The 20,992-nt window shown below is 41.6% G+C and overlaps 1 protein-coding gene across 1 annotated transcript in view; it reads right to left on the bottom strand.

Annotated features, from left to right (window-relative positions):
- IQGAP2 (IQ motif containing GTPase activating protein 2) overlaps positions 1-19,000 on the bottom strand; it is a 285,989-nt gene extending 266,989 nt beyond the window's left edge. The window contains exon 1 of the mRNA XM_081284983.1: positions 18,687-19,000. Coding sequence (XP_081141109.1) covers positions 18,687-18,732 — 46 coding nt within the window. The 5' untranslated portion in view covers positions 18,733-19,000. The remainder of the gene's footprint in view (positions 1-18,686) is intronic.
- Positions 19,001-20,992: the final 1,992 nt, after the last annotated feature.

Here is a 20,992-nt window from a genome sequence, read left to right as displayed (position 1 = left end):
TATTCATGCACTCTTGAAAGGGGAAAGGGAAGCTGAGCTCACTTTATTTCCAAGCCAAATCCAAGGATATTAAAGTGAGGGCATTTCATTGAATCCACCACCCACTGTCACAAACACTAATTGGTCCAGTAAATGGTATTATAAAGGCTTCAGGTGGGAGCTTGGCCAGACAAAACATAGTAACACAAAAAGAAGTATCCAGAAATCAGTTTTCTTTACTTATAGTAGTGATTCTCCCCCAGGGACATCTGGCAGTGTCTGTAGACATCTTGGGCTGTCATGAGTGAGGGGGACGCAACTTGCATCTAGTTTTATCAGGGATGATGCTAAACAGCCTACAAAGCTCAAGTCAGCACCGCCACAATTGTCCAGTCCAAAATGTCAGTAGTGGTGATGGCCCACAGGATTAACTAGAATGCTATTTTCTCTTCTCTCTCAGTGCCCCCTCCCATCACATACCAATCACCCCACCAAACAATGCACTTTCCAGGAAAGGCCTTCATTCTCCTGGCTCCACGGCTTCCCCTCTTGGCTCAGAGAAGAGCCTGCCACTGAGTATGTAACAGCCAAGGACAGAGAGTGAGGCCCCTTCCTTTCATGGGGAAGGGCCCCACTTGTCCCCTCCTCATTACCCATGCAGCGCAGGCCTTGGGTTACCTATTATGAAATCATGCATACACTGTGAGAGCTGGAAGGGGCCTGAGCAATCCTGCAGTCCAGCTCCCTCGGCATCTTAAAGGGGCTGCATCCTAGCCGACTCCACACAGACTGTTTCCTTTATGACAAAGGAAGAGGAGCCAGGATTCCAAGTAGAGAGAAGGAACAATGGCACAAGCCCCAGTGTTTGAAAAGTGCAAGAGGCACCATTCTAGTTTTAGCTCAACTTTCCTGAAAAGGCAAGTTCCCCTTTTCTGAAATCTCTCCAACTGTTTTGGCTTCCCCTCTCCTCAAAAATGATTGCTATAAATACTGTCTGGGAAATTGAATCTCATTTCACAGAACAGAGACTTGTCCTTATGGTCACGATGACCAGATTTCCCAGTTTGCCCAGAACTGGCCCACTTACTGTGTTGCCTTAGCAAAACTAACAGAAGCCCCCTTTCCTATGTGTGTAGGTTTGGATGATAAATTATACTATAACCTTTCTTCTGGGGCATGCTGTTCCCAGGGAAAACAAAGCTGCAGGCCTGGCAAGCCTTTGCAGAGCACTTTAAGCCACAGACCTTAAAGTTAAACTCATGTGCAATTATGTCTAATTTGGCCCTTGCTAGAGACGTGCCAGCTGACCGAAATTCTGCTCACTGAAAATGACTAGATGCCAATGAAGGGAAACCCAGGACTGAGCAAACACACTCTAATCTTGTGACTTGAGGCATCAAGAGAGAATACTGGCACAGACCATGGGAAAACCTGCTCTGAACCAGACCCATGTAGTTACCTAAGAATTCCCAACTCAAACTCAGTCCACCCTCCAATTGCTGACCCCCAGCAAGCACACACACACACACACACACACACACAAAACCCTCAATATTTGGTATGATGCACATGCTCAGAGCCACTAGGCACAGATGGTGTTATGAAGCTCCTGGACTCAGGTAAAAGTATCAGAAAAGCAGAACCAGCAAGCTGATCACTGGCAATTCATTTCATCACACCATTAACTCCTACCTGACACCATAAAAGCCCCAGTAAATCAAATCCAGACGGGGATGAACATCTCTCACAATTGAAAGGAATAATACAAAAACTAACATGATTTTTTTTTCCTTTAATATGATTACAGGTCTCTTTGGGAAAAACGAACACTGCAGAACAGGAAACATCACTCTATCTAAAACAACTGTTAACAATTTGACACATTTCCTTCCAGGCTTTCCCTCATACAACTTAAGTTCTAACTTCCCCCACAGTGTATCCTGCTTTTTCATTTGTTATATAAGCATTTATTCATATTATTATAAACTAATCCATTTATTTTGTGGTTATCCAAGGGCAGCATTAACAACTGTTTACTATTTGGACTTCAAAAGCTTATGTACAATAGAAGGTGGCAAATAATGAGGATGGAGAAGAAAAAGAAAACCAAGCAATAAAATTTTATGAAGAATCTGCCTCCCCAAATAGTCTTGGTCACCAATGTAATGAGCTTTGAAGCCCTCCTTCAATTCTGCTGGAACCAGTAAAGAGGGCAGGATCCTGACTTAACAGAGGTAGCACAGGTTCCCAATGGATGGAGGGCATGCAGGGAAAGAGACAGCAAGAAAGGCTTGGCCTAGTCACTGCAGGTAAGAAGGAATGTGGAGAGGAAGGAGCAGAAAATGTCAGACTGTTGGTGTCTCTTTGGTCTCCAGAATCCTTGTCCTCCACAGCAGTAACACTTGCTGCTCTCCTTTCTCACATGAATCCCACACACATGTGCACATGGACTCTTAACTCAGGCCTCTCCTCATGCTGTCTGCTCTTCCTTCTCCACTCACTAAGCTCTCTCTCCCTGTGCCAAATGCTATCGTAGGCACTTAACATTTGCCATCCTGTTTAGTTCTAATGAGGCCATTGGACATGCTATTATAACTTAATCCCCTTGCCTCACAGGAGAGGAAACCAGAGCCCAGTGGTAGTAAATGACAGACCCACATGGCTCTGAGTCATTCTGCCATGTCCCCTATTGGAAAGCCAGCTCCCTGAGGGAAGAGAGCAGCCCAAATTGAGTAAAGGGAAATAAAAGTAGATAAGAACAATGAGGGCAGAGGGGATATTAAAAAAAAAACAAAAAAAAAGCTGAGAACCATGTTTAAGTTCTTCACAAAATCTATGGTTCAATTCCAGATTTGGTTCTGTATTTGTTAAAGAAAACCACAAAGTAATATTCATAAATGTGACTTATGGATTATTTCAGAAAGCCCTGTTGCTATAGAAATTGTGTTGGAAACAGCATCTGTCTAAGCCATTCAGCCTGATCAAAGGGCTTCTAAATGAGCCTATTTTCTGCTTAACTGTTGGCTAAATCTACAGGCACTGTGATGTAAACTTGCTAGGGATTGTTCTAAAAAGGACCACACACTTCCCAGTTGCCTTACTCAGAATGTGCTCAAGTCTTTGGGAAAGGGTTCGAGTCATCATAAGGGGTTACTTGCTCCTAAACTGTGATACTATTAACTATGGTCCACATTCTCTCTCTCATTAGGTTAGTCCCCACCATGGCTTCATCTGCCTTCTGATGCTTCCAGATTATTACTCTGATATCTTCTGTTTCTTCCCTTTTCACTCTTCTTCTTTCATCTGTTTTTATGATGACTTCTCAGTTTTGGGGATGACCCAGCCATGGTTTATCAGCAGGCACCAGCCAATCCCTACCATCATCAACCTCACTACCTCTCCCTGGTGATGCACAACATAGTTCATGATTAGCTGAAGTCACTATGCCAAGAAACCTAGGATGTATAGAAATCTTTTTTCCCCAAAATTTAATGGCCATATTGCCTCTAAGAGTCATACTTTATTATGGCCGGAACAAAAAGAAAACTAACACAATGATTAAGTGCTTTACTCAGAAGATAGCACCAAGTACCAAAAGGTGACTTTTAAATTTGGATTCAACAGGCATGGTAGGCACAAAGCCTGAAGTCACACTGCTTGAGTTTTTATTATCTGCATCTTGGGCAGATTACCAACCCAGAGGATTGTTAGGAAAATTAAATTGAGTGATTCATTAAAAAAAAAATGCTTAGAACAGTGTCAGGCACTTGTAAGAAGTGTTTGTTATTATCAGCATCACTAGAGATTAAGTTGGCAAACCTGTATATACAATGCCACTTCTTGTGGTCCTGTTGCTTCCTACTAGACATAAAACATGATCTTCCCAGGCTGTACAAGGGACTCAGGGTCAGACCTGAGATCCAGGGATAAGATCAGGATTTACCACTGAAGTAGCATTGTCCACTTTTCAAAACTTAGTAGGTTCTTCTGCAGAGCCAACATTTTTTCTCATTAAATAACCCTGGGAACTCCACACATTATACTTAGCACAAGCTCCAAAGTAATCATTAAGAGAAAACAACTTGCTTACATGGAGTTAGACTGTTGATCTTATGATCCCTAGCTCATTTCCAACCAGGGAGTGGAAGAATGATCAGCCTTCAAAATCAGCAGGTTGCATAACCCTGGATCACCTTAGCCAAAGTATAACAAAGCCTGAATCTTCCAAATATACTTGCTTAATCTGCACTAAGTGGCCTCTGCAGTATGTGAAAATATCAAGTAGCTACCCTTACTGTCAGTCCATAGTTATTCCAGAGTCCTGGCTTTCATTCTTCTGCCACTTTTGGCTTCAGTTGATAACCACTGTTCTAGAGGTCTCAGGCTGGTAGTACTAATAGAGCCAAGTAGAAAGACCAGGTCCAGTAAAACAGTAATAATGGATTTAAAATACTAGCTTCTGGGAACACTCAGAGATTACCTATATATCTTTTGAAATCAATGGGAAACAACACATTATTAATAGCTTACATTGAATAAGTAACTTCTAGGTACCACTTTATGTAGATTAAGTAATTCAATTCTGATTGCAACTATTATCCCTGTTTTACAGCAGAACATGAGCCAGGGAAGTTACTACCTTGCCCAAGACCACATGGCTAGCCAGGTGTGGTGGCTCACGCCTGTAATCTCAACAGCTCAGAAGGCTGAGGTAAAAGGATTGCAAGTTCAAGGCCAGCCTCAGCAAATTAGCAAGGCCATAGGAACTTGTCTCAACATATAAAAATAAAGGGCTGGAGTTGTGGCTCAGTGGTAGAGTGCTTGCCTGGCTCATGTGAGGCACTAGGTTCAATCCTCAACACCACTATTAAAAAAGAAAGAAAGAAAAAAAAAATAAGTTAAACAAATAATAATAAAAATAGCTAGGGATGTGACTCAGTAGTTAAGAGGCCCTAGGTTCAATAATGAATAAATAAATAAATCCCATGGCTAATATTTGGAAGAGCCAGGTTAACAAACTAAAACAATAATCAATTTTTAAAATACCAAACTCCCCCAAAGAGGCAGTCTGTTACTTCACTTTCACCTTACAATATTTATAGAGATCGAAGGTAACTAGTTGTCTACGAACTCATATCATCTAACTTACAATTAAAAACTAAATACTTAAAAGCTATGCACAATGTAAATGAAAAACTAGACTCTAACCTTTCTCTGCATAAAACCTGAAGTTATGAAGAATTTTGCCCCAGCTAGATTTCATAACCCCTCTTTTATTAGTTTTTAATTTTTATTTGTTTTCCCATGCCAGGGATGGAACCCAGGGCCCTACTCATGCGAGGCCAGCGTTCCACCACAGCCCCATCTTCCCATTGCTCTTTACTCCCTATGAAGAAAAGATGGATCCACACATGGCCACCCTAGTGGTAACCTGCACAGGAGCTTAGAGGCCTAATTGTAATTGAGCTTTCCTTGAACTCAAAGATATGCTTCACCTTTCTAAGTGCTCTTCAACTCACTCCACTATGAGTGAGGGATACATGGCTATCTCTCAAAAATTAAACACAGAACTGCCATGTGATCCAGCCATTCCATTTCTTGGATATACACACAAAATAGCAAAGGCGGGGATTTGAAGAATGTGCACACCTGTTCACAGCAGTATGTTTCACGATAACTAAAAAGGCAGAGACAACCCAAATGTATATCAACAAATGAATGGATAAATGTGTCATGTGATATACACACACACGGTACCCATAATATGATTATTCAGCCTTTAAAAGGAAGGAAATACAGACACATGCTACAACATGGATGAACCCTGAAAACATTCTAAATGAAATAAGCCAGTCACAAAAGGACAGATACCATATAATTCCATGGATATGAGGTCCTTAGAACAACCAATTTCATAGAAACCGAAAGAAGAAGGATAGTGACAAGGTTCTGGGTAGAGGTGGGAATGAGGAGTTATATTGTAATGAGTACAGAGTTTCAGTTAGGGAAGATGAAAAACTTCTGGAGGTAGATGACAGTGGTTCCACAACAATGTGACTATGCTTCTAATGCCATAGGGCTGTCCACTGAAAACTGACAAAAGTGATAATTTTATATGATGTGTACTTTTCCACACATGACAACACACAAAGTGGGGGCTTTTAATTAATTCAATGAATTTCAAACCTTGTCTGCACTTTGGAAGCTCTGAGGGAGGTTTTTAAAAATATCTACTCATCCCAGGAGTGGGAGACTGGAGGACACAGTGGTTCCTGACATGATGCACCTGGAGGAAACAGGGTCAGTCAGGCCAGGAAACCGGCTGAGGCTCTTCAGGGGATTCCATGTCATGGAACTGATAGGGAGGCAGAGGCCCTGTTTTCACCTGAAAAAGACTAAAGGGGAACAACAGCCTAAGGCAGTGTGATAAACCAGACTGGGTGTAAAAAATTAAAAAAATTAAAAATGACCATAGAGTTCAGTTGGGGAAATCTTAGTGTGCTATCTATGTTGGACAACAGAACTGAATGCAGTACTAGTGGCACTGAAGGGGTAGTGTGAAGAAGAATGTCCTCATTCTTGGTAGTGGGATGTAGGAAGCAGGGGTGAACTGTCCTGATGTCTGCAGATGGAATGGTGTGGCAAAGTGTGAAGAGCTGGTGAAGTTAATTGAGAGGGGGCTGGGGATGTGGCTCAAGCGGTAGCGCTCGCCTGGCATGCGTGCGGCCCGGGTTCGATCCTCAGCACCACATACCAACAAAGATGTTGTGTCCGCCGAGAACTAAAAAATAAATATTAAAAAAAATTCTCTCTCTCTCTCTCTCTCTCTCTCTCTCTCTCTCTCTCTCTCTCTCTCCTCTCTCACTCTCTCTTTAAAAAAAAAAAGTTAATTGAGAGGAATTGGTGTTCATTGCATTCTTCTTCAAGGTTCAAAATGTTCAAACATTTTTAAAAAAAAAAAAAGGAAAATAAAAATACCTATGCCAAAGCTCTTTCCTAAAACAACAACAACAAAAAGATCTAAGGGATGGTATCCTGGAAACCAGCATTTTCTTTGTAGTGCTCCTTTAACATTTCCAATGGGTAACCAGGTTGACAACTGAGTTAGAAGACTTCTAAACCAAGAGATAATATCATAAAGGCATGGACATGGTCAAGGATGTGCAATCAACCTAGGAGGGAAGCCTGCTATTGATACTGGGAAATTTTCTAAATACCCAAGTGACCCCAGCTGTTCTACTCTCCACTCCTCTTCCTCTATGAATAAGCCAAAAAACAAAACAACAAAAAAATTCTACCAACAGAAGAATTGCCTTCCCAAGATTCATCCCCCATCATTAACAACAGAGATGCCTTTTATCTCCTGTAGTGTTATAAAGTGTTTTCCAACCCACGGGGCTCAAAGAAACCACTATGGGAAATCTTTTCAATTTTCAGACTCTTGCTCTGAGAAATACTCAGAAGGACAAGAAAGAATCTAGCCAAAGAATCTAGATTTAGAAAACTTTCACTTCAAAAATATTGCTACCAAAATACAAAATTTTGCCTCGCAAGCTGGAGGAAGAAGAAAAAAATCCTTTCAAACATGGATATTAAAAAAAAGTCACAAAACTACAGTGATACTGCTGTGGATGGTTAAATGATAAACCCTAGAATTTTGCTGTCTCTCCTGACCCCACACATATACACAAACAGCATTTAGACCCATCTCCTATACCTCACATCCCATTTTAAATAAACATAAACCCCTCTTTCAGATGGAGAAAGGAGCTCAGAGAAGCCATACCCAATGTCACACGTAAGTGGCACTTCCATCTAAGTCCTCAGACACTAGATGCTGTCCTTGGTATCATGGGGACTCACAACTCTCATTATTCCAGGTTAATAATACCTCAGTTTATTGGTAAAGGCGAGGGAGCTTTCAATGGGCCAAATAAGACTTCTCTACCTTGTTTTACCTGTACCCCATTCACAACCGTTTTCCTCTTAATTTGAGTGACTATGATAGCCATGCATTCTCCAGCTGGGAGAGCTCCAAAGCTTCCTGTCATTTTATGTGAGGCCCTGATTACACTTGACCCTGAAGACATCTGGTCTGCAAACTCTCTGTCAATGCCACTGTACACATATATGTGGCATCTTGTTGAATCAGGCACAGCCATGAGTGATCACCTTTTTCAGGTTCTGGAGAATTCTCCTTTTGAGTTAAGAAAAGGATGCCCTACATTATGTCAGCAATCTTTATTTTACTGGAGACACTAACTACTTCTTGATTCATTGTTGCCTTTTACAGATCAGCTTCCTACACACTTCCCCTTTACACATTTTTAAAATGTGGAATAGCTATGTGGTTTTTTGTTTTTTTCTGTCACTATTGCAAACTTCACTTTGCTGATCCTTATGGTTTTTATCCAACCTCTCATCATCTCTATCCTGATTGTAACATCATAACAGCTATGCAGTCCTAGATCTTTCAACACTTATGTCACTCAATCTCACACACATGTACCTAGAAAATTGGATCTTCATTGAATCCTCCCAATAAAAATAGATTTGTTTTTCCAGATTCTAATTTTCTCAAGACAGAGTTGATAGCTGAAGGGAACTTAACATCTTCAGCAGCAAAGGGAAACTGTTACAGCTTTTCTAATTGGAAATATGTACATGGTAGAAAATTTGAAAAAGAGAAAAACAATATTTTAAATTTATCCATTATCTCATTACTTAGAACCACTCCTGACATGTTGGCCTTATATTCAGACTCTGGGAAAAGGGTATTGACCAAAAGATGCAGTCCTGATGCTAACAAATTTATTACTGTTTTATTTTGTCCATATTCTTCTCAGAGTAATCAGTGGAGACATTATTTTTAAAACATTCATTTGCTTTATTTTTTGAAAGGTAATAAATGGTAAAAACAATATCAAACAGTATTCCCACTGATCTCAGTCTCTCCCCAAAAGGCAACCTCCAAAAAGGTTTTGTATAACCTTCTAGAAATATTTGCAAACAGGCTAAGTATATCATTCCCTGCTGGGCCATTGCCTTTTGTTTATTCTACTCAACAGTTTAAAGGTCCCCATTTTCAGAGATTTCAAAACCACTACATAGAAGCATAAGTTTCATTTCCTTCTCACAGTTCACCTAATCAAATATGGAAAGTTATAGCCAGAACCTACATTAGAGAGGAATATGCAAACACATCCTTCAAGCTAGTCGATTCAAACAAGAGCAAATTTCATGTGGGCGACCTGAGAAAGCAAGCTTCAAGGCTATCCCCAGAACTGGTGCAAAAGTGCCAGGTACAGAGGCCACTCCTGTAATCACAGCAATTCAGGAGGCTGAAACAGGAGGACTGCAAGTTCCAGGTCAGTCTGAGTAACTTAGCAAGACCCTGTATCAAAATACACAAGAAAAAGGACTGGGATATACCTCAGTGGTAGAGTGCCGGTGGGTTCAATCCCCAGTACCAAGAGGAGAAAAAAAAAGAAAAACAAAATCAATGTCAAAGCAAGAACATGGCTTTCAAAAATGTATATTTTTTCTTTGTAAAATAAAACTCACTAGTAATACAGAATAAAAAGCATTAGCTCTGTAATGGCCATTTCTTGGAAAAACTACTTAAGAGTTCAACATGCAGCAAGGCTTTGAGCAGCCACCTTACTGGAAACTACATGGAGGAGCACAGTTTAGGGAGTAGATGAACACAGAACTCATTCCAAGAGGCTGGCTATGTGGCTACATCTTACAGGCCCCTCATCCCAACCCTGGGAGGCCTGCTCAGTCAGTCCAGGGCTGAGACAAAGAACACAGAAGTGATCTACTCAAATTCCAAGGTGGGAATCAGCCAAGTCTGGCTGATGGCAATGGCTCCTCTGGTGGAGGTAAAGAGTCAAGCAGGTAACAAGAAACAATTACATGAAATTTACTGGAATGAAAAAAAAAAAAAAAAAAAAACCTGGTAGAACCATATGACCCAGCTATATCACTCCTTGATATTTATCCAAAAGAATGAAAGTCAGCATGCAATAGTGATATATACATACCCCAGTTTACAGCAGCACAATTCACTATAGCAAAGTTATAGAACCAGCTTAGGTATCAGTGAACAGACGAATGAATAAAGAAAATATAGTATATATACAAAATGGAGTTTTATTCAACCGTAAAGAACAACAAAATTAGCTATTTGCAGGAAACTGGATGGAACTTGAGAATACTATATTAAGCAAGATAAGCCAGACTCAGAAAACCAAGGGTCATATGTTTTTCTCATATGTAGAAGCTAGAGAGAAAAAAAAGGAAATAAAAGGGGGGAGTGTTTCATGAAATTAGAAGGGAGATCAGTAAAAGGACCAGGGAGGAGGAGGAGGGACAGAAAGGAGTGGTAATGGTGATGAAATTGACCAAACTATGTTTTGTGAATGTCTAAATGTGTCACAATGTATCCCCCTATTGTGTATAATTATAATGCACCAGTTTAAAAAAATTAATAAATACATGGTTCAAAGGAGAAGGTGGCAGAATGAGTGACTAATCTGAAAGTGGGCACTGGAGTTCTCCATTTCTTTTTTCTTTTTCGTTCTTGATCAAACCCAGGCCCTTGAGCATGGTAGGCAAGCATTCTACCACTGAGCTACATCCCCACCCCATCTCCACCACTTTTTTCCTTTTTCTTGGTATTGGGGATTGAACCCAGGGCTTCATGCATGCTAAGCACACACTCTGCCACTGAACTACACCGCCAGCTACATTTAATTTTTAAAAATGATATAAACATGTCTTCTTTCAGAGATTTCACAGGAATGAATAAAGGAGGGCAATTTAAAGTTTTTTTTTTTTTCTTTTGGCAATCCCTGGCAAAAAAACAATCATAGGAAAACTCTCCTATCTTTTATCAATAGTAAAATAAAAGATCTGTAGTTTCCCTGCAATGTGGGGCTGACCTGGATGCACTCAGGCCTGTCAAATATCTTCTTGGCTGCTAGGCACTATGGCACATTCCTGTAATCCTAGAAATCCAGGAGGCTGATGCAGGAGGATCTCAAGTTTAAGGCCAGCCTGGGCAACTTAGTGAGACCATATCTCAAAATAAAAATATACAGGGCTGTGGATGTAGCTCAGTAGTAAGTAGAACATCCCTGAATTCAATCCTGATACTGTAAATAAGTAAATAATAAAATATGGTCTCCGCTAACATATTCTACAGTTTTTTAAATTGTGAATGAATAAGCAAGTGAAGAACATTGTCAATTGTCCTCAAGGGAAAAAAAAGTCATCCTCCAACCCTTACTGCCTACCCCAAAGTTCCATGTCCAAGCGATCAGAAGCCCACAATTACTACAAGAAGGTTCCCCAGTTCACTCAGGCTTCTTAGTGGTTTCTGACAACACCATCTCCACCTGGAAATCCTTGGACAGTTAAATCACCTAATCTTCAGTCTGTTTTTTCTTTTTTTTTTTTTTTTTCTCTAATCTTCAGTCTGGAGACTTTAGATTTTCCTTCCAAAGTGCATGTTTCCCAAAAGAGAAAAAAAAAAAAAAAAAAAAAAAACCTTAAAGCTATACCAAAATAGATTCTATAAAACAAACACACACAACTTGTATAGAAATCAATTCCTGGGTTTATATGTGGTGCATATTTGTGCTCAAATCAAACACACAAAGGAATACTGTAAATAAAGCACTCTATAATGTGGCCATGTGTTTTCACTTACCTGACAAAAACCTGCAAGCATGGCAAAGTAACTATATACCAGAAATGTCTTTTTACCCTTCCAATGTTCTAGTGCATCAGCATCACCTAAAAGGCTTGTTAAAACTCATTGTGAGTGGGCCCTCACCCCAGAGCTTCTAATTCTGCAAATCTGGGTGCTGACAAACATCTGCCTCTCTAGTAAGTTCTCAGGCAATGCTCTGCTATTGCTGCTCCAGCAACTACTCTTTGAAAACCACTGCACTGATGGAAAAACAGCTGTCTGCTCCTTTTAGCTCTTTGACAAGAACAGCCATATGTAATGCATGATTATAAAATTACACTTGATCTTGGCCAAAAAACAAGAAGCAATTCCTGATTATAAAATTAAAGGGGAGTCCAGTTAGATTTCAGTCAAATCTTTCAACCTCTTGCCAAAATGAATCTACTGAAAAGTTCCTCAGGTAACTGCTAATGATCCGGAAACATGGTCATAACCATACTTCAACAACCTGGGGAGTTGGTCATTGGAGGACACTAAAATCTGCAGTGAAATCAGAGAGGTGAAAACTGCCACAAGTAATGGAATGAGGAAAAAGAAAAAGAGGGGAGAGAAGCCTTGCCACCTAATAATTTAGTTGTCAAGATCCTTGCCTTGCTCTATTATACCAGCTTTTCTTACCCATTCTCAGGGAATGTACCTATCCTTAGCAAAACCATCTGGCAAAGCTGCCATTCTAGCCCAGAAGCATGGCAAAGAGACCCCTAAGTGGCTAGAAGAAAAAGCACCAAATGTATAACATCACCAAACTTCCTCCACCTAGCTTTCCCCCATTCCATTAGGTCACTCATCCATGAATGTCTAATGAAAAGTTTATTAAAATCAAACACCTCAAACTAGGTACAGTGCCACATGCCTATAATACTAGCTATTTGGGAGACTGAGGCAAGAGGATTGCAAGGTCAAGGCCTATCTGAGAAACTTAGTAAGACCCTTTCTCAAAATTTAAAATGGGAATAGGATGTAACTCAGTGGTACAGCACTTGTCCAGTATGTGTAAGGCTCTTACACATAGAAGAATAAGATACTTCAGTGAAGGGTCAGCTGAAGCAACTCTCAGGACAGCTCAAGTTAACCTTTATCCTATAAATAATGGATTCCAAGATAATCCCCTTCCAGATACATCCCCCTTTCTCAATATCTATGCATACATACTAAATATAAACTCCAGCAAACTCCTCAAGCAGCAAACATACTAGAATGCCTTTTGGTTAACTCTGACCTTTCTCAAGGTCATGTGCAAATCCAGAAGCTTCATAAAATCTTCCCATTTTCCTGATCCAAACCCACTGCTCTCACATTAACACTTCCACAGAGCTTCAAAGTACACTAGTGGAAGTACTATTTTTTTTTTAATCTCCAGAACCTCTTGTAAGCTGCAACTAGCTTAGCCACAACCTTTTTGTACATATTAGATGATCAACTGAAATAACTACAATTTGTGCAACAGGAACCACATCAGTCACCTCTTTATATCTATTTTCCACATACCTCTCAAGGTACAGGAAGAAACCCAAATCAGGGAGTCAGTGTAAGTCAGAATTCAGGCCTATATCTTTTGAACAACACAGTTTTTGTCATTTCCTCAACACCAAGTTGCCTCTGAAATGGGAAAAATAGAGCAAGAAAAAAGTATCAGCTCAGGGGCTGGGCTTATGGCTCAGCAGTAGAGCGCTTGCCTCGCATGTGCAAGGCTCTGAGTTCGATCCTCAGCACCACAAAAAAATAATAAAAAATAAAGTTAAAAAAAATTAAGAAGAAGAAGAAGTCGTAGTATCAGCTCACTGGTCAGTCACCCACTACAAGTTTCTGCCCAGTTTCTCATCAGACCCAAACTTAAAGGCATGGCTGAAGTGTGTAATAAAATGTGTTTTTACAAATTATCCTATTTGGAATCATTGGTGCATGCCACTATATTATTATGGAAAAGACTTCTTTCACTTCAGTGCCTCACAGTGAGAAGAGGGATATTTTATGAATACATAAAATCCTTTGATGAAGCCTGAATGCACTCTATAAAAAGCCCATGTATTCTTCTAGAATTTTTCTTAGGGAAAAAAAATTAAGCAGCAAAATTCACTTTAAAGAACACAGTGCATTTTTTTATAGTGCATCTATTTTTGAAAGAGCACATGGCCCCAATGGCTACAGTTTCTATGTTTCAAAAATGGTGATAAACAGCCGAAAGAGATAAATGGATGAACCCTCATCATTCAGGTGAGGCAATCTGGCAACAGTCCATGATGAAAGGCTTCAAAATCTGACCATACTGCTTCCAAGTTCCCTTGTTACCAGCTAGGTTTGGGGCCTTGACACAGTACCATGGATTTCAACTTCCTTGTAGAGTACTGAAGCTACTGGTCCTTTGGAAGGTAATAATAAGCAGATGTTCGAGCATGAAAAGCACTCAGGCCTTGGTAAGATCACAAAGTTTGGGCTGGGGATGTGGCTCAAGCGGTAGCGCACTCGCCTGGCATGCATGCAGCCCGGGTTCGATCCTCAGCACCACATACAAACAAAGATGTTATGTCCGCCAAAAACTAAAAAAAATAAATAAATTCTCTCTCCTCTCTCTCTCTCTCTCACTCTCTCTCTTAAAAAAAAAAAAAAAAAAAAAAAACTTAAAAAAAAATCACAAACTTTAATTCCATGCCCCATGTTGAACTACCTGCCTGTAGGATTTACCTGACCCCATCAGATCAGAAGTTGAGTGGCCTCTGTTTTTCTTTTGGTTACCATGAAAACTAACCAAGCATTAGGTATGTTTATTTATGAGCCTTTTAACTAAAAGGAGCTGTTAAAAAAATTTTTGTTGAGGGTTGGAAGAGCAGCTCAATGGTAGGGAATTGGCCAAGCATGTACTGGCCTCCAGGTTTGATTCTCCAGCACTACAAAAAAAGAGAGAGAGAGAGAGAGAGAGAGAGAGAGAGGGTGGGGGTGAGAGTGAGAGTGGGAGTGGGAGCGAAGGTGGGGGTGGGGGGGGGAGAGTGGGGGTGGGAGCAGGGGTGGAGGTGGGGGTGGGGATGGAGGGTTGTGGAGCAGCAGGGTAAGGAGCAACAGTAAATCAGTGTATCAATAGTTCCCTAGGAAAAAAAAGGTTTAGCCGACACCCTAAACAGCACTAAATTTTAAATAAACTTGCTATTACAAGTTTAAACTCTCCCAAACAAGTCATTTTGGCTAACTGAATGTGTAATTAAATTTAAAAGCATACTAAAATAACACTTTAGCTGTTGACCTTAAAGATCCATTTTGAAAAGCTCAACCAAAACACTAGCACAGGAGTGGCTTGACTTTTTGTATACTGAAGACAGCACCTCATGGTGACATGGTATTTATCCTTTTGCTCTTCAACTGATTGGTAGAATGTTAGAGTCGAGCTATGCTAAGTACAGATACACTCAATCCTTTTACATAACTGGGTTTAACTAGTTTCTTACTCAAATTTCATCTCAGATTGGTAATTGTAAAGAAATAAGATTTAGTTGCAATGACCACCTCAATAGTCAATTAGCCAATGATTTAGAAATCCTGCCATTCAGACAAAGTTGACAGCATCAGCCAGAACCTTCCCCCACTCTCACCCTCAACACACACAGCCTGGACTTCTGTTGCACTTTTCACAAGAAACAAGCAAGGGAACATTGATCACTATTATTATTACAATGTAGCTTAAGAGAAGAAGGACCTCTGTTTTGCAGGGTAAAAACCCTGGGTTCTTTCCCTAAACATAATCATTAGTGACCCACAGTGACACTTCAATGTTGATATGGATTATCAGTGATGAAAGACCCTTTCTGCTTTCAGTAGTCTTTTTAACTCTCAAGTAATTAGAGAAAACTTTTGACAGATCATGGCAACAAGGTGTTTCCAGAACTATTTTAGCAAATACATCAGAATTCATTATAACAGCACAAGTCATTTGCAAATCATACCTAAGCATAAGTGTTATTTATATTTTGAGTATAGAAGGATATTTTGCACATACCATATCAATGTATTGCATTGCAGTACTGAGATGATATTTCAGTTTTGTTCTGAGGTGTATTACTATCACAACTTCCAGGTTGCAGTAAGTTCTGGCCAACAATAGCAGGAATTGAGTGGAAAGCAGTAGTCTATATAATTTTGATTCAGTGTCCCCACCCTCATGTACAAATCAGGATGCCTTCAACAATCTTGTATCTGTCAGAAGTCTAAGAAGTCTTGCAGCTTCCACGGAAAACTCACTGGAAAATTCCTCAAGTACAAATTACTAAGTAGTGTTTTAAAGATACTAACATGGGGGCTGGAGGGGATGGGACAGTAACATTATGCCCTAAGCCAGGTTCTTACTTTGTGTAAAAATTACTGCATGTAATGACAATTCGAGGTGGTAGAAAAGATGACAGAACAAATGCCCATCCCTGAAAGAATTATAACAGTTTAATTCAAAATACCTAAAAGTTTTTTCCAGAAACCCAGTCTCAAACACTTATATTCAGAATGTGCAGCACTGAAATTGAAATTACAACAATCTTTTGGTGATTTATTTATTTATTTATTTTAATTTTTTTAATATTTATTTTTTAGTTTTCGGTGGACACAACATCTTTGTTGATATGTGGTGCTGAGGATCGAACCCGGTCGCACGCATACCCGGGTCGCATGCTTGAGCCACATCCCCAGCCCCTGGTGATTTATTTTTAATTGTTGGAGATAAAGCTTGCTTGTATAGTTGGAGGTTTAACTGAACCTGAACTTAAGTTACCAAGCCAAGGAACAAGAGAAAGCACAACACAGTGACACAACAGAGCAAGGACAATCCATATTATCCTTCCCTCACAGGAAGAACTCCAAGCACTGTTTTCAGTCTCATATTGACAGGAGGCCCAGAAAGCCAACAACAACCAGAAATTGTACTAACACATGCAACCACCCCATTTTTTGAGAATAGTCAATAGTCAATGGTAGGTAGTGTCTATTTAATACTGAAGTATATCTTGCTAGGTATCTTTTTTTTTTTAAGTACACTGGAACATATGTTCATAAAACTGTTATTAGAATTATAAAAATACTCACTTTACACATAACAGGCTATTGCAGTAAAGCCTTCATATTTTAGGGTGATAATAAAGCCCGGTAACATAAGTACATATTTTCCATTTTTGACTATGTTAAGGAGCCAATGAATGACAGAGGTTAGTGGCTCCAACAAAGGCCCACTACCCCATTACACCAGACCAGGGAAGAAAGGTAAATAAAGATTTCCAAAGAAGATGGCCCCATGAAGTGGGCTTCAGGCTTGCCAGATCTGAGCCTCCTTACAGTTGCTTCTGGAGTGCACTAAAGCCACAGGTGGATTGAAGAAAAATCAGTCACCCTCTCAGATACATGCACAGAGATTGATGGAAATGCTACATTCATGCACCACATTCATGGCAATTTTGCACTGTGCATTAGTAATGAGAGATACAACAGGATCATGTGATATTTACAAACCATTTTAATGTATATTTACCTAGTTGCCAGACTATAATCATTTTACAATATGACATAGTAAAGCTACCATATGTTCAGAGAGCTTGTCACATTAGACCTCCACCAATTTGAGGTTGACACTGAAACCACTAGATGAGCATAGCATTCCTCCTAGAACCCTAAAAGCCCCTGTCTGTGTGGTTTATTAAATTGTAAAATAAGGCTGCAAAAAGCTTTGAATGCATTTTCTTACAGAGGCTGTTGCTAGTTCCTCCTCACTGATACCAAAGGGTGACATGGGAAAACTAAGCTCCTCTTGACACTCGGTTCCAAGATGGAGAGAAAAGGTCTTATAACAGTTGATGACCCTCCCCTCCCTTTTATCTGTTTTTCTTGTAGAAGGACACAATACTTTTATTTATTTACGGTGGTGCTGAGGTTCAGACCCAGTGCCTCACATGTGATAGGCAAGCATTCTACCACTGAGCTACAGCCCACCCACCACCACCATCCTTTTATTAAGCAAGTTTGTGGTGCTACTAACAATCCAGAACCACATACAAAAGTCCTGCTGCACACATCACCACCTTAACCCAAACTTGGTGCCTTTGCCACCAAGGCCAGCCCAGGCAAAAGATTAACCTGTGGTCATCGGCCAAGGAGTCACTGACAGGGCCAACCCTGGAGAAAGAGAGCCAACTTTATGTTTGTTTTAAAGGAAACACTTCCTGGCACATGTTTAGGACTCTGAACTCTGCACATGAAGCCACGTGGTTGGTCCTAATCTGGCTCCATCCACTCACGATCAGCCAAAGCAACCTCTTTCCTAGGGCAGCCCCAAGCGGGGTAAAAGAACTATCTATTTCAAGTCACGCGCACTTTGAGTTCTCTCTCCACAGCAATCCTCCTGCGCGCACAGAGTCAAAGGGGAAGTGGAAAGCAGAGAGGCAGGGGGCAGCTGGTGTCCCTTTCGGCTTCGGCAGGAAAGGACTCACACCTGTGGAGCCCAAACTGTGTACGGTGGCTCAGGAGAAGTCTGAGAGAGCGCGACAAGAGCCTGCGCTTCCAGAAAAGCTGCTAGGAGAATGCGCTGGCACAATACTGGCGGCGCCCACCTGTAGCCACAGCAAACTTTCCGCCCCTTCTGGATTAGAAGAATCCGGTCCCTTACGCCACCCTCTGGCCCAAACCGACACGGCCGCGAGCTCCTCACCTGAAAACCCCAAAACCCCAACCTGATCTGTCCCATAGGGCTGCCTGCGTCCGCGGCCATTCGGGTTTGCAGTATGGAGGGTCCGGGTTGCCAGCTGGGGATTGGGAATTTGCAGAGAAGTGCGAGAAGACGCTGTTCTCTACCCTTTCCAACTTCAGCTCCCAACTTTACCAGCCACACAGCCGCTGCCCCGCGGCATGTACCCGGCCCCCGCGGCCTCTCCAATTCGGTCCTTGGGGAGGGGGCTACCCAAGATCCACGGAAGCCCCGAGCACTTACAGCCATAGCGAGGTCTCTGCAGAGACGGCAGCTCTTCATGGGGCATCCTGCGCGCCTCCGGGGGCCCTCCCGGGGCGCGCCCCCCACGGCTCCCCTCGCTGGCCAGGCTCGCGGGCTTCGCGCCCCGCCGGCGCGCTGGGATCCCGCCTCTCTGCCCTCGCCCGCCGGCTCTGAGATGGGCGACCTGCTCCCTCGGTGCTTCCACCCCAGAGCCCGCTGCAGCCGCCGCGCGCTGACACTGGAGCAAAAGTGAACTCTCCTCCCTCGTTCCCTCACCGGCCGCCGCCTCCCCCAGCAGGTTTCCTTTCTCCTCCAGCCCGGCCCCGTTATTCACCGCGATGGGAGCGCGCGCCGCTGCGCAGCGACCCCTACCGCAAGCTGGGCGCAATGCCCAGACAGCTTGGACCCGCCCCTGCCCGGCCCTCGGGTGGGAGGAAGGGGTTGAGCAGCCCGCAGGGCAAGGACCCCCTGCTGCTGGGGCCCAGCGCACAGCTGGCGGCATGGAGGTAGAGGCCGCCCCGCCTGGTTTTTTAGTGCTAGAACTAGAACGCTTAGAGGGTGGAAGTGAATCAACCCAGAGAAGAGCTAGAAAAACCGCAGAAGACACCGGCAGCCCCCGTCGCCCGGGGTGAGGGACAAACAGCGAAACTGCGCGGTTTCTTCACTGGGGAGATTGCGCGGATCTCTCTCTCTCTCTCTCTCTCTCTCTCTCTCTCTCTCTCTCTCTCTCTCTCTCTCTCTCTCTCTCTTCGTCCTCATTGAAAGTTGCTTCTGATTTTTTTTTAATATAACATATAGGGTTCCCCTTTCATGACAAGAAGCTGTAAATGTGTTTGCGCGCGCGAATGCTGGAAGGACAAGATAAACATTGCCCAAGCAACCACTCAAAACATAACTGCCAGTCACCCATCACTTCTGCCCGCCCGCGTCCCCGCCCCGTGTGCACAACTGTAGGTCAGGCCCAGCTGGGGTCCCACAACCACAAAAACCTTTTCCGGCTCAGTTTTAAAGGAAATTAAACAGCATATTTCTGTTTTAAAATCCAGGGGTTTCATGCAGTCACCAGGAGTTGTATTTCTCTTTGTGCCCTAGACTGATGTGACCTAAAGGAATGTGAGACACTTTCCCTGTGCCTTACCATTTTGACAAGTGTGGGATTATAAGTGACCAGTTGACTGAAAAAACAAACTGAGGCAGGTCTAAACGAGATTTTTATTTAGGTGAAACACAATAAATGTTTTTGCATTTGTATGTAGAACACACAACACAATCTTACTCATAAATGAACTCCAAAGCAGTGAAAATTTTTGGATTATGTATGACAAACCCACAGCAAACCTCAGACAGCATCTAAACTACAAATTTCAGAAAACAATAACAAAAAGAACAATACATTTATTTACAGTAGGAGTTATAACTAAATACAAGCTTTAAAAGAAAATGTTTTATGTCTCATGTGACGATATAGCTACATAATGACTATTTTGCGATGACTTTCATGCTGTTGAGTGGACCATTATTACTTGACTTGTGCCATTAAATATCATCTTTTTTTTTTAAATCTTTTTTTGTAGTTGTAGATGGACAGAATGTTTTTGTTTATTTTTATGTTGTGTAGAGGATTGAACCCAGTGTCTCAAAGCATGCTAGTAGGCAAGCACTCTGCTACAGTCCCAACCCTACATATCATCTCAATACAGCAAACAAACTTGCAAATCAGCAAAGGAAAGAAAGAAAAAGGCAGCACAGTGATAATAACCATTTTTAATTATGCAAAAACACAGCCACCAGCTGTTTTCAATTTCATATGAGCAATGCAGTGCTCCTCAAACTTGTTAAAACTCACATTCTGAAGGCACCCTCAGTTTCCAATTCAATAGGTTCAGTCTGAGGCTCATGGAATTTGCATTTCTATCAAGATGTCCTGTGAGGCTGAAGGACAGATTTGTAGCCTGTGCTCACAGTACTTCTTTACTCAATACCCACCCACCCCCCTTTTTTTTTCTGGAGACTTTAGATTCTCACCTGGAAGAAATGGGATGGGGGGGTATCTTTCCTCAAAAAGTAGATGTCTCTAATTATAAGAGCAATTCAGAGATGAAATGGTTACATTCTGAAGCACAGCACCATGTCAGTCAATGTTGATCCAAAGGCAAACATGTAGAAGGTGAGTGTTCTGTGTTACATTGTTACAGGAGAAACAATGTAACACATTGTTTCTGAATGGATGCTGAATTGGATGATATCTATTAGTCCATGCATGGAATACTAACAATTAAGCCCTTACACTTAGCAAATTTTAGTAT

This window comes from Spermophilus citellus, assembly GCF_964194105.1.
Source record: "Spermophilus citellus genome assembly, chromosome: 1".
Taxonomy (NCBI): Eukaryota; Metazoa; Chordata; class Mammalia; order Rodentia; family Sciuridae; genus Spermophilus; species Spermophilus citellus.
The sequence above is the reverse complement of the archived record's forward strand: the minus strand, read 5'-3'. Positions and strand labels throughout refer to the sequence as shown.